This window comes from Emys orbicularis, chromosome 5 (assembly GCF_028017835.1).
Source record: "Emys orbicularis isolate rEmyOrb1 chromosome 5, rEmyOrb1.hap1, whole genome shotgun sequence".
Taxonomy (NCBI): domain Eukaryota; kingdom Metazoa; phylum Chordata; order Testudines; family Emydidae; genus Emys; species Emys orbicularis.
The window spans coordinates 70,385,115-70,400,194 of NC_088687.1; the positions used below are offsets into that span (position 1 = coordinate 70,385,115).

A 15,080-nucleotide genomic window follows, 5' to 3' on the forward strand; every position below is an offset into this window, starting at 1 on the left:
CCACATCTTTCTTGAAATGCGGTGCCCAGAACTAGACGCAATACTCCAGCTGAGGCCTAACCAGTGCAGAGTAGAGCGGAAGAATGACTTCTCGTGTCTTGCTCACAACACACCTGTTGATACATCCCAGAATCATGTTTGCTTTTTTTGCAACAGCATCACACTGTTGACTCATATTTAGCTTGTGGTCCACTATAACCCCTAGATCCCTTTCTGCCGTACTCCTTCCTAGACAGTCTCTTCCCATTCTGTATGTGTGAAACTGATTTTTTCTTCCTAAGTGGAGCACTTTGCATTTGTCTTTGTTAAACTTCATCCTGTTTAACTCTGACCATTTCTCCAATTTGTCCAGATCATTTTGAATTATGACCCTGTCCTCCAAAGCAGTTGCAATCCCTCCCAGTTTGGTATTATCCGCAAACTTAATAAGCGTACTTTCTAGATCTTAATGCTGGAGCGGGGTTGTCATGTTTATCTATTTTCACTTCCTGCATAACATAGCCCATAGCATTTCACCAAGTGACTTCTACTCCAAGCCTATAACTTGTGATTGAACTGCAGCATATCTTTTCGAAAAATATTCAGTCTATGTTTAATATAGATATTGATTTGTGTGTGTGCGCATGTTCACGTGTACATATGCGTGTCAGTTCCCAACAAAATTTTGTGTATTATGTGTGGTTTCTATCACACATTCCAACCTTAACTCTCCCCCCTTTTTTTCTTCTTCACACATCCCTTTACTAAATAAATCCTCCCCTCTCCCTGCCCCAACACTAGATATTTGTTGTGGATATTTGGTGTAATAGTTGGTCATGTTGAGGGAAGGTAACTTGATAAAGAGATGTGCACAATACAGTAGTAAAAGGGGATAATAGGAGGCTGGCATCCTAGGGAGACAAAATTAAGGTTGTGGTGCATGGTAGTTGTAGTACTGTTACGGTGTGTGTGCCTATGGATAGAGGAAAAGAGGATATGAACGGTTAGGTGGCTTAACATCTCATTTCTTCACTTTTGTGGGTTTGAGTCAGGTGTGTGTGTCTGTAGCAATGCTAACTGCACCACTGCATTTTGTATATTAATTTTCTAGGGTTCTTTAAGACTTGATTGATTGATTGGGTGAGAGTGCAGATTTGTAGGGATGCAAAAGTGCAACAGCATGAGCCCTGTGAGCATAAATGCTTCTCCACTGTGACAGAAAATTGTAGCTCCCGATGGAGATTTTATGTGGGCTTGTCCTCATCAATGAATTTATCAGGGTTGTGAATTTATCAGGGTTGAGCCTGTTCTCCATCAATAAGGTTTATGTACATAGTGCATAAACTTTCAGTTACAATGTGAATATTGGCTAAATATGACACTAAATACATTAAAAATACATATTGCTCTAGAACTAGTCAGGATCTGCTCTCTCTTAACTGTTACATAAACAGATCCAATAGCTCTTTCCTAAGCATGGGAGTTTTGATGGACTCATGGATGCTGATTCCATTAAAAGGTTGTTTATAATGTGATGGCTGAAATACTTTTTTTCTATTGTATCTATTGTTTCAGATACAAAAAACTTATAATACTTTCTGTAAATTAATTTCAGTGTTAACATTTTCAAATGAAGAGAATAAACTGTAAACAGCAAGTTTAAGATTCCTTTTGTTGTTGTTGTTGTTAACAAAATGGTACGCAAGGTAAGAAATTAGATTAATTTGAGATTGCCTCCCAATACAAATACCTCCAAGTCTTCCAGTTTTGTTTTGCTCATTTCAAATGCTTTGTTCCACAGTTTTTGTTTTTTGTTTTGAAGCACTAAATGATCTGATTCTTGTTCATTTCTTGGAGCAAAATTATCAAAGAGAAGGTTATCTTTACAAGGAGTAATAGACACACATATCGAAACAGGTGAGTCCTGCCAGTAGTTGCAAAAGGAGAATCAACAGAATTCTTAACCGTTTAGCTCCTCACCACAAACATATACACGCAAGGAGTCCTCTGCTTACTCTTACTAAAATCAATTTAGGTATTCTACGAGAAGACGGCACCTGAATTGCATTCTTGAAATATTTTTGGTCCCTAAGAAATTTAAAACTGGGGAGGGATATGCATTCTGCACTGGTACCTCTACTCTTGCATAAAATTCCAGAAATTCATGGTGGCAATATTCTGTTTAGTTTTACTAACTAAGGGATATGTTCCGCTGATTGCTGAGCAAAACTCTAATTGCATTCATTGGGAGTTTTGTTCCAAAAATTAATGGAAGGATATGCCTTCTGTTCATGACAGTCCCAACCTTTTTGTCAGAAAAAGGCAATTATCAGGAAGTTACTCCCTTTATACTTTAAGGAAGCATCAAAAGATGGACAATCCAACAGGGCCGCATTAACCAGATTGGAGACCTGGGACTAATGTTTTTCAGAGGCCCCTTTTTTGTTGTGAACATGCTATTAATGAAAGCAAAAAGGTACCCCGGCTTCTGACAATCAACAAGTCATGTATATTACTGAATAAATAGCAAAAGAAAATCAGTGGCAATGAATAGGTTATATAGTAATTGGATAAACATAAAAAGTTACGAGTCAAATGAAATGCTGAGTGTTTAAACTGGCATCCTGCAAGCATTAAGTGCTACAAATGTTAGTGTATCCTCAAACAGTGTCGGAAGTAAGTCCCATTCGATTGACATGATAGCAAGAGCATTAAGCTTTGTTTCTACCATAGATGACAGAAAATTATTTTTTATTAAAGCAAGCTTCAAGAATGCTCATCTGCTTCACAGTTAGCAATGGTACAGTCAAATACAACCTCAATGCAATGAAAATATTCAGAAAGACATCACATAGATCTTTGTCATGCAAAAATGTAATGATTCAAGTAGTACTCTTATCCTGCATGTCACAATATCTTATAAATGCTGAAAATTGATAAATTTTGGCGAAATGCTAAGGCTCTAGTTCATTTAGGTAAGTGCTAAGCTATGCCTGAGTGTATCTTTTTTATTTCCTCTTCACTTTGTACTTGATCAATAGATGTGCTGGATTATCTACAAGGTATAGCTTCCTTACAATATTCACTTATTTTTACTTTTGAACTTAGCTTGTCAAGGATAAGGTATAGCACTCAACCTCAAATTTCCTTCTTTCTCAAAAGATAGTGTAATTTTTGCTTTACAGTACATTTGTATTCTTCATAGTTGGACTCATCAACATCACTTCCCAATTTTTTTTTGCTTCCTCCTCAAAATAATCAAACTGAGACTGTAAGCTTGTAACAAACTCTTCCAAGGAAGTCGGTAAATCAGCAGCAACAACCTGGCTTTTGAAGCTTTATGCTAGTTTTGTCAAACCTTTCTAGTGTCACATTCCCCACGATACTCATAAATGCAGTTTCCAGTTGGCACATTTTCTTGTTTAATAGTTGTGCTTCACTTTGAGTTTCATGGTTTTTCTTGGCATTGTCCACTCCTTCTTTCAAACAATGTTGAATGCCCTCATAGTTCACTACAATTGTTTTACAAGACTCAGCATGATAGCATCTCATATCTGACAGGCTTTTTTTGGACCAGGAGAGCTTCTTGTTCACTCTAGGTAAGATTGTTACGCAGAAGCTGCCATTGCCTGGGGGATGACACACACAAAAAAGTTTCTGAAGAAAACTAAAACGTTGGATGGCAAGAATCAGTACTGTGAGTTTCAGAGAATAAGCTGTGCATGTCACATACACAGCTACTGAGTTTAGTCTTTTGATCTGAACTTGAAGACCTTCATACTTTCCAGACATGTTACTTGCATTATCGTATGACTGACCTCTGCAGTTTTCAATAGCAGTGTTGTTTGTGTCCAATAAAGACTTCACAGTCTGGAAAAGTGACTTTCTTGTGTGGCTTTCAATTGTTGTAAACCCAGGGAAATGCTCATATGTGGCACCATGTAAGCAATATTCTAAAATGATTGGTAACTGATCAACATGAGCGATATCAGGAGCTGAGTCTACTATCAAAGAGTAGTATTTTGCCTGTTTGACTAGATTTACAATGAATTCCAAAACTTTACATCCCATTTGCTCAGTAAAGTCATCACAGATGGTTTTCAGCGTGTAGGACGGGTGACATTTCCCTTTGTTTCCATAGCATTTGATATGCTCATTTAGAAATGGGTCAAATTCAGCAATAGCTTCAAGAATACTTACATAATTTCCATTGAGAGGCGAACTGATGATAACTTCCTCCCTTCCTCTAAATGCTAAACTGTGTTCAGTGAGAAGCTCACCAACTGTCACAGTATGCCTTAAAACTTCCTTCCAGAAAGCAGTTTGCATTAGAAGCAACTGTACGATCTCCCTGTCAATGTGATTCTTGTCTTGCAACTGTGGTAGTCATGCAACCATGGCATTGCAATGTTCCATGCTGTTTGCATGAGAACAAGTCTTCTCCTGCTTTTTTCCAGTCAGAAATGTCTAGGGTCATGAAGGTGCTAAGATTGTTAGGTGATGAAAAGCCTTTGCAGGCAAAACAATTCTGCTCCTGTGGATTTAGAATACAATAAACCAATGCCTCTGATAACATTTGGTAGTTTTCATTCAAAAACAAGAGGTGAGAGATACCATTTCTTAAGTTTGTACTCCCACTTGGAAGCTATACATTTGTCATTGAAATTCTGAAAATTGAACAGACCTTTGTCAATACACTGGGTATGAAACTTCTCCATTATCAAAGAAGGCTGGATTTTGTGCTATGCTAACGGCAAAGTTATCCTTTTATCACTACTATTCTCTCTGCCTTCTGTATAGAAAGGTGATAGGAAAAGTGTCCTGGAGTTCAGAAACATGTACCTTTCCTTCTGCCCGCTCTGGAGGGAACAAATTCATATCCATATCTTCACTTTGGTTTTAATTTTTTAAGAAGGTCGCTCAGTGTCTTTGGAAGATGATTCTGAAATAATACAGTAGAGAAATAGTTAGTAAGTTAGAGTAACTTGCTTACAATTTTCTCTCTTTATAATTTAGCTTTCCTTTTGGCTGCTCTGCTTCTAAATTGTCAACCAGACGTCTCATAGAACAATACTAAACAAGTACTTTGCATTGCTGTCATTAGCAGGTGGCAATTATTGCTGCCAATTAGCACCCTTGTCACCAGCAACTGAAAGTCTGAAAAAAATTAAATATGAACTGTGAAAGCTTAGGAAACTGGTACAAAATTAGTATCAGGGGGCATCAGTGATTTTTTTCTCTTCTTTTTAGTGTTAGCACAAATATGATCAAAATCTCCCTTGTATTTCCTGGCTCTGCCATAGACCTCCTACGCAGCCTCAGCGAATCACATAATCTCTTTGTGCTTCAGTTTCCCATCTGTAACACTGAGACTGCAATAGTGAATCCCAGTCACAGGAAACAGGTCACTGGTAAAATGATGGCTGTCCATAATATGTACTACTGATGAGGTGAACTGGAAGGGATAATGTTTCTGCTGAATCAGTGCCTCTTAGGAGGAAGATGTTAAAAGGATATATAGAGACTGAATAATTCAAAGGTATTTGGAATGCCCTCAAATACTCAAATTTGTTTCCAGAAGGCTATTATTTTATGTAATAAATGAAACTGTTCAAGTTTAAAAATACATTATGCATAAGGTTCTAAAACATTTTGTTTTAAAATGAATGAGTTCATTTGCACCCTGTAGTGTAGATATTCTGGCATTTTTTCCCTAAAGAATAAAAGAAGCAATTTACTACGCTTACAAAACTGGCAAGATGAGGCTTGTACTTCAGCTCCTAATTTTGAACCAAGTACTATAAATAAAAATGGTTTATAACTCTGGAGTTATTTCACCTCCTACTTAGTATTGTCTGGCTCTCTGCCCTTTATTATTTATTTTTTACTGATTTTTAGCTATTTTTTAATATGTAAAGTACTCAACCTTTGTAGAATGTATATCAAATTATGATGGTTACTCTATGTGGCCATTCCAGTTACAAAAAATAGTGAAGTTATTTTCAATGTGATTTGTTTTTCCTAGTAGCCTTGGGTTCAAGAGTGAGTGCTATGGATATAGGGAATGGGTATGCACTGCACAGGAGTTCCCCAGCAAAGACATCCTACAAACAATGACTTCTATGATGCAAACTTGATTAAATAACAGCTAACAAAACATCAATAAACAAAAGAAAATGTAATCTTTACAGCAAGCAAAAGCCAGAAAGGGTTTCATCTAGGGGAATGACATGGTTAGAGTAATAGGAAAGGAAAGCATTAACAAAAACGTTTTGCATGGATTTGAATGAACATATAGGGACACCAGAGATGAAGTATTGCAGTGGATGAACTGTGGACAAGGGTTTTAGTTGTGGGAAAAGAGAGGGAAGGATTTACTGTGGAAACTGTATAAAGGAACAACCAACTGAAATTGGTGACATCCTGTACATAGGGCGAGAGGAGAAGGAAGAGTTGAACATGACACAGACTGTTTGCCTGGGTCACAGGGTGGATAATGGAGTTATTGTCAGAGATGGTGGAGGCTGGGAAAAGGAAGAATTTGGGGAAAAGATCATAAACAATAACTTCGGCCAATGCAAATTGGCAAAGCTCTATTGACAGTTGAGGGTCTGGCCTGCTGAGTTTAGCTTTTGCCACAAGCTTGAGTTGGACTTTAGTTTTGCATCTATTTTTGCTGATATTTCATCCTGAAGAGAGGGAGAGATTGGGCTAAAGACAGATGAACACGCATCTAGCTTACTCAGCTTTAGCTGTTCAAAGCTCCTGGCCCTTTGGTTTGGATCAGCAAAGGGATGACAAGTTAAGATATATGAGCTCATATAAGTGTACAGAGGAAAGAAGAGGAGACCAAGAACAAAAACCTGAGAGAATGCTACTGAGGATAGGAAAAGTAGAAGGGAAGAGCTACCAAAGCAGAAGCTAACAGAGAAGTAGGAAGAAAACCAGGAGATTATAAAGCCATGAAAGCCAAAGTAGCCAGAGAACACAAAATGTGGGATTAAACCATGTAAAGGAAATATATAGGTCAAGCAGGAGGATAATGGGAAAGAAAACTTTTTGTCTTTGTGAAACAGATAAACAATCTGACGAGTATATATAACATGTTATAAAATATGCACTAAACATATTAAAGACAAAGTAGTCTTTTCTGTCTTCATTTTCCAGGCTATATTATATTATGGGCTGTATCTTTGTGAAACTCCTGTTTTGATGGACTTCATATTAAAAAAAAAACTTTAATTCCCTGTTTTATTTTTCTTTATTGTGCGTATAAAGGAAAAAATAGAAGGATTTGTTTAAGATTACTGTCATGTTTGTATGATTGCATGTATTCAATTCAACAGCAAAATTAAAATGTCCATAAAATAAATAAATAAAGCTAAAGGAATATTAAAGGTAAATGGGGAAATATTGGAATGGATTAAAATGCATGTTCTCGAGGTTTTTATGAACTAGTCAACATTATAAAATCTGGGTATATATCTTTTCATGAGCTGTGACATCACAATGTATTCTTCAGATTGGTTTTAATATTTAAGTAAATGGTTTAATTAAATTCCGCTTTCTTTTATTTAAAGCTGTCTTTTGGGGAGATATTGCCTTAGATGATGAAGACTTAAAAATCTTTCAAATTGACAGGACAATTGACCTTACACAGCATTCAAATGAAAGACTTGGACATAACACAGGTATGATGTTAAAGGTGTGACTTTAAATTTTTTTATTTTAACCTATATTTATTCATTCACAGAACACAACCCACGCTTTAAACCTACAAAACACGGTATCATCTAGGGGTAATATTGGTTTTAAACTTTATAAAGTTGTTTAATCATTACAAGTTTGCTTTCTAAAAGGCAATGAAAAGTCATGGAATTTTGATTTTATTCCTGGTATTTCTAATGAAAATTCTTCTCTGGAACATAAAAATAAAGTTTAGTGTTCAGCTGGGGCCAAATCATGGCAGCGTAAGAGAGTAAGGAGGAGTAAGTCCCTATGCAGGGGGGCAGGACAGGTTCATGAATGGGTGAAGACTTGGCTTTGCCCCTTCACATGCCATCTGGCACAGCTGCACTGACCTGCTGGGGAATGTATACTGATGTGAAACTAGAAGGGAGATTTTCCTCAGTGAATCACAGTCTCCCTCTTAGGCTGGTCCAGGAGATACATCACAACATGTTGTTGTGCCTTGTTCAGGGCAGAGCATATAGTTACAATCTTGCCCATATGGAATTTTCAATAGAGAAACGTGATTTCCTGTATGATTTGCATCCTAGAATGTTCATTTCATGGAATACTCCAGGAATTTGTCAAAAGACCATGGGGCTTGATTATTCGTTAAATTCTTTATTTGTTTCAATGTTGGACTGCAAAACTGGTCTTAGAGATGGCCAAATAAATATTTACTAGACAAGTGTGTGTGTGTGTGTGTGTGTGTGTGTGTATCTGCTATTATTTATGTGTGTATGTATTTATAATGCAGAAGTACAAGAAGCTGCAGTCAGGCTTAGTTCTCTGTTGTGTTAGGTACAGTACATGCACATAGGAAAACTAAGTTTCTGCTGCATAGCTGTAGGCCCTAGTCTTGCAGTCTTCTCTAGTAGGATTTGGGGTAGTTTGTGGAAAATGAGATTTAAAAGACAAGTGACATATGAAGAGTGTAGAAAAGTGATATATGCAAACATAAAATTTTAAAATACATTTACTTTTTAAAATATATATGTAAATTTCAGTTGCCCCCATCTGACCCTCTAACTTTGCCAACATTAATTTGGTGATTTTTTTAATAGATGTTGCAACAGGAGTGTGTCTTGAGGAATGATTTGAAGGAAAGGGCCCATTCAGATGAAGATGGCCATTCTAATTGTTAATTTTTCTTATAAATATGTTTAAAATATTTTTTCCCACGGATTTACTCTTCTTTGTAACTACATATAAAGAATATCTGTATATTATCCTGGCATTTTCTTTTATTTTCTTCTTAATCCACCTGTTTGTTCTAGGCAGGATCATCTTTGATCTTTTCTAGATCAAAATTGGATTGAAAAAATTCACTGACTCTTATTAACATTTTCTCAAACAAATCATTTTAATTGGCTTTGAAGTATTTCAGGTCCTGGTTTTGCTGACAAAATGTAGAGAGCAAGGTCAGTTATTTCCCTTTAAAGTAGCTGTAGTTGAGTGATTTATTTGACCTGCAGACTTGTTTTAATACCTCTGATGATGTCTTTGAAAGTGACAAAGATCTTTCTGGTGATTGCCAGACAGATGCAAGATAATTTTGGAAGCTGTTTCTTATCATATTTAATGTTCTACTGTTTAATTTTCTTTTCCTCCCTGTGTTGGGGGATGTGCATTATTCCAGCCAAGTGGGAGTATTCTTTTCAGGGACAGATTGTGGTACCATGTTAAGGACCAGATTCTGTCAACCATAATCCTCCAGTAGTCCCCACTAGGAGATTATAGGAATAATAGAAATAGAACCGGGCCCTAAAGCACTGATTCAACTTCTGGTACAGTTCGTGGGAGCTGGACTGGGCCCTAAGTGATCATTTTAAGACTTGTACTTTTGTTTTGACAGATAGATTTAGAGTATTAAGTTTGAAAAAGTTGGTCTCATTTTACATTATAAATACATGATTTTTCTAAATTCAGATTATTACATGTATATACTATAATGGCACTTTGGCCCATATTTAACAAAACACTTAAATGTGTGGTTAACTGCCACTCATTGCAATATCTTGATATCTTTTTGATGAGATTACAAGTTTGGTTGATATAGTAGTGTTGACATATTATACTTGGACTTCTGTAAGTTATTTGACTTGGTACTGCATTACATTTTGATTAAAAACTAGACTGATATAAAATTAACATTAAATAGATTAAAACTGGCTAACTGGCAGGATTCAAAATAAAGCTGCAATTGGAGAATTGTCATTGGCTCGATGTGTTTCCGGTGGGGTCCCGCAGGGATCGGTTCTTGGCCCTACGCTATTTAACTTTTTTTTTTCAATGACCATGAAGAAAATTTAAAATCATCACTGATAAAGTTTACAGATAACAAAGAATTGGGGGAGTCGTAAGTAATGAAGTGGATAGGTCACTGAGTCAGAGCAATCTAGATTACTAGGTAAACTGGGTGCAAGCAAGCAATACACATTTTAATACAGTTAAATATAAACATATACATCTGGGAACAAAGAATGTAGGCCATACATAAAAGATGGGGGACTCGATCCTGGGAATCAGTGATTCTAAAAAAGATTTGGGGGTCATGGTGGATAATCAGCTGAACAGGAGTTCCCAATGTAACATTGTGGCCAAAAGAGATAATGCAATGCTGGGACGCCTAAACAGGGAAATCTCAAATAAGTGTAGGGAGTTTATTTACCTCTGTATTGGGCACTGGTGTGACCGCTGCTGAAATAATGTGTTCAATGTTGGTGTCCACAATTCAAAACAGATGTTGATAAATTGGAGAGGGTTTAGAAAAGAGCCACCAGAATGATGACAGGATTAGAAAACATGCTTTTATAGTGATACTCAAGGAGTTCAATCTGTTTACGGTAGTTTAGCAAAGAGAAGGTTAAGGGGTGACTTGATTAGTCTATAAGTTTTACTTGGGGAATAAATATTTAATAATGGGCTCTTCAATCTAGCAGAGAAAAATGTAACATAACCCAATGTCTGGAAGTTGAAGACAGACAAATTCAGATTGGAAATAAGGTGTAAATTTTTAACAGTGAGCGTAATTAACAATTGGTACAATTTAGCAAGAGCCATGGTGGATTCTCCAGCACTGACCATTTTTAAATCATGATTGGATGTTTTTCTAAAAGCTCTGTTCTAGGAATTATTTTGGGGGAGGGTCCACGGCCTGTGCTATACAGGAGGTCAGACTAGATGATCACAATGGTCCTGTCTGGCTGCAGGATCTATGAACGTACAAAAAGCATGTGCTTAAGGTTAAGTGCATGTTGAAGTCCTTTGCTGAATCAGAACCTTTGTGTATACCTTTGTTCCTCTGCCATCTGGTTGTTATGGTGGCATGACCAAGCTGCTGAGAAAAGAACGTGCAAACGGTTATTAAATAGAAAAATTTAAGTAGCCTGTTTAAAGTAAAATCTCTGAACTCAAACTATATTTATTCTTTAAAATTTTGCTATTGTTTATCAGGGCAATTTAAAACATCTTTTTAAAAAGCCTTATATACAGATGTTTGTCACAATTAAATACATTAATTTCAGTCCTGATTATGCAAATAGTTACTTGTATAATTGTGTATATTTGTTCCTATGTAAATTCCTATTGAAGACAATGTGATATAATGTGGGAAAAAACTAGCCACGGGGGAGTATAATAGCTAGACTGGTGTTTGCAGGATTTGGCTCTTGCATTGTAAATAATAGTGCAGGGCCTGATCTTCCAAATTCTGACTCAAGCAGTGGGACTACTCAGGTGAGTAAGGATTATCTTCTTAGATTTGCAGGTTCAGACAGTTACATTATGAGCTTCTCAGAGCAAGGCCCTGACATTTTGTTGGCCTGTGAAGCAACACTTATACATTGTGCTGTATAAGTAATAATAACTTAATAAACAACAAAGAGCTATTATGTAGATAATTTTTACATAACTGCCAAAAATACTATTTCCCTGCCCCCAACTTAAAACATGTAGATTTTTTAAATTCACTTTTGGTTAGCTTGAGGCTTGACATGTACTTTCTATAGTGTATGCATTAGTCATATAAAATAAGTCAGGTTAGCTATTTTAAGATATTCTGATTTAATTTATTATTTGACAGTAGTCCTTTTGTATACCAAACAAAATACATAGTGTGTGTTATTAGACTACCACTACTAGTGTACTACTTTACTCCTTATTTTTGTTGTAATAACTAGAGATAATAAAGGAATAATAGCTTCCTATATCAATAAGGTCATGGATTCCTCTCCATTACTGTTATTTCTTTCACATTTGCCTGTTTTCTAAAGATTTTTTTCCCCCTCACAATTGTCTGGATTTTTTTACTCCATACATAATTTTGCAAAGTAAATGCTAACATGAGATAATTGCATTAATAATGGGCAATGTGAAATGCATGTATATGGCATGGCATATACTATAGCTAACCAAATAATTCCTTGGGAAGGAATGTATTGAAGTATTACCTCATCATCCTAAAATGTTTTTAAAAATTTGGAAAATTTTTCTCAAGGGATCCAGCAAGTATATGACAGTGTAATCCAAATAATTAGGCACATTATTATTCACTGAGTAAGCATGCTAACTTACTTGCCTTTTATGGCATTGTCTAGTCTGTAATCTGCCTTTTGAACTGCCATTTGGGGGGAGGAATAGCTCAGTGGTTTGAGCATTGGCCTGCTAAACCCAGGGTTATGAGTTCAATCCTTGAGGGGGCCACTTAGGGATCTGGAGCAAAATCAGTACTTGGTCCTGCTAGTGAAGGCAGGGGGCTGGACTCAATGACCTTGCAAGGTCCCTTCCAATTCTAGGAGATAGGATATCTCCATTATTATTATTTTATTTATTTATTGTGGTAAATACACCCTCAAATGTTGCAGAAATTGTTGTGAAAAAAAATGTAAGAGGAAAAAGGAATTTGAGAAAATTATTGTTGGAACTAGTATGGCTAATTATGACTTCTGCAATCCTTTATTCTTAGCCACCTCCTCCTGCTGCAGTAGCTTGGAAACACTGATATTTCACAGCAAATATTGCTTTGTTTAAAAAAATTTACTTCTAGGAATTCTATAAAGTTATCTAAAACCTCTTAAGATATTCTGGTTATTCATTGCACACCACAATACTGCCAGCATTCTTTTTTCTTGCTTACTAATCTTTTTTAAAGGTGATATGCAATAATAACTAAAGTATCAGAACCACTATGAAACCGAAGTAGTCAGCAGACTGCTATAGATGGCATATGTGGTTTAAATTAATCTGGTGCATGCCTGTAAGTGGGATGGTAAATGTTCAGACAATGAAACTCCAGCTGCCTCTTTGGATGGTTAGGTTTTCTGCTTCCCTCTCACTCGTTGATTATTGGAGCTCCACAGGAATGCCTCAGAGGTCATGTTACTATACTTTGGTATTTGATAGGTTAGCCACCCTTATGTGACTGACTGTGCTTTAAAGATCCATTTGCAAGTTAACAAAGAACTGCAAAGCTTTGGGGATAAAATCAATCATATTACTTTTTTAAATCATGTTGGTTTGTTTGTTTGTTTGTTTCCTCTTGGGGTCTTAACATACCCCCCCCCCCCTTAGATATGGGAACATTGTGGTATACATTCAGGAAATATCTGTGAAAGCAGGGCATCCAGCTGTCAATCAATATGGCACTAAGGATGTCAAGGTCACTGAGAAGAAAAAAAGCTTCAAATAATAATTAGATGATGTAATTGTCATGACTTGTCTGAATAACAAAGACACATTGGCTTACGTTCTGGAATGCATGCTAGAAAACCTTTCAGCTACAAATGTGGTTTTGTTTCATTGTCAAAAATGCTTGAAGAATTTGTATGTGGGTCATTAAAGAATTTTAAACTTCCTTAAAGATACATTGCATATTCTACAGAGTAATTCCTAATCTCTCTCCATAAGATATTTGCTATATGTGTAATGTTCTGTGTTTAATTTCCATAATATTTCCTTTTTCTTTTTAAAGGTGGCTTTGGTGAGCATGGGACGTCAAAAAAACGAGGTGCTCTCTATCAGCTTATAGACAGGATAAGAAGATTTGGCTCTGGTATTTTCACTGTTTGAATTAGAAGACTGCCTGATGTGATGTACAGTTAACATTAATGACAGTACTTTAACACCTTAAACCCAGTCTATATCAGTATTACTGTAGACTATTAAAACAAGAGTAATGAAGAGATTAGCTCTTTTCCTATCTATACTTTGTCAGAGAGCTCATATTTCATGTAAGCACTAGAAAAGTTATTACTGGAAGCTAAAATCCTAAAATACATTATTTTAAATTCTTAAAAAATCACTAGGAAGTATTAGAATATTAGAATACCAATACTATTAGAATACCAGTAGTATTCACAGTAATGAATGCAGTTGGGATATATTTTCATTAAGATTACAGTACTCTTTGTGTATGTGTTATGCATGAATGGATAGCTGCAAGTAACTGCTAATGGCCTATGTTGGTTTTGTAGGCAATGGGACACTGTGATGAGTCATACTGCATGTGAAACATTTATGATGTGTTTCACCTCATGAAAACATTTTTTAAATGTTGTAAATTTCAGTAGAATTCAGTGGACAGTATCTATGGCATCTTCATTAATAGTGAATTAAGTTTATTCACTATGTTTGGTGCAACGTGACTTAACTCTGGTGCCATTAAACCCCAGCATCTGCAGGAAAATGTAAAACTCAGTTTTAATTGCAGTTCAGCATGTGGGAGTGCATCACTCCGTATCTTGCAAAAATAGCCACAGCGTAGTATCTGACATTACCAATATATGGTAGTATATAACTGCATGCTTGATCTGAGAACTAGACCCTTAGTTTTGTGTAACTGTCTACCTTTATCTAATCCAAACAAAACTGGCTGAAAGAATAAGCAATGATAAAAATTGACCATATTATCATGTAAGCCACCCACACATCATCATCAGATTATTCAGTAATGAAGAAGTACATATGACTGTCTGGGATTCCAATTCGATTTACATTTTAATAGATTACCTGTGTCATAGATTGTATAATAATTCTCAGTAACAAATTCATTATTTTAATATCAAAAGTTTGAAGTAAATTTAAAATTATATTTGCTTAACATAGATATAGGTGTTCTGGACATAGAACATTTTCCTAAACCCAACAACTTTCTGTGTGGTTTTTGATGTTGCTTAAACTGTACAATGAGTTAAGCTATAAGTAATCTTACTTTTCTGCCCAGGCTTCTGAAACTTTTCTCCCGTTTTTCATGGCTCTTGCACCTTTCCTTATTCTTTTTGTATCTTCTTTGCTTCCTTGCTGACTTATGGATCTGTACCAAGACCCTTGGCCTCTTACCTTTCATCCACAATTGCTTCTGTCCTGACCTGACA

The 15,080-nt window shown here is 36.0% G+C and overlaps 1 protein-coding gene across 2 annotated transcripts in view; it reads left to right on the forward strand.

The window, feature by feature from the left end:
- TLL1 (tolloid like 1) overlaps positions 1–15,080 on the forward strand; it is a 193,998-nt gene that overhangs the window by 82,925 nt on the left and 95,993 nt on the right. For both annotated transcript variants that reach the window (XM_065404705.1, XM_065404706.1), the window contains exons 2-3: positions 7,560–7,670; positions 13,679–13,759. In XM_065404705.1, coding sequence (XP_065260777.1) covers positions 7,560–7,670; positions 13,679–13,759 — 192 coding nt within the window. The remainder of the gene's footprint in view (positions 1–7,559; positions 7,671–13,678; positions 13,760–15,080) is intronic.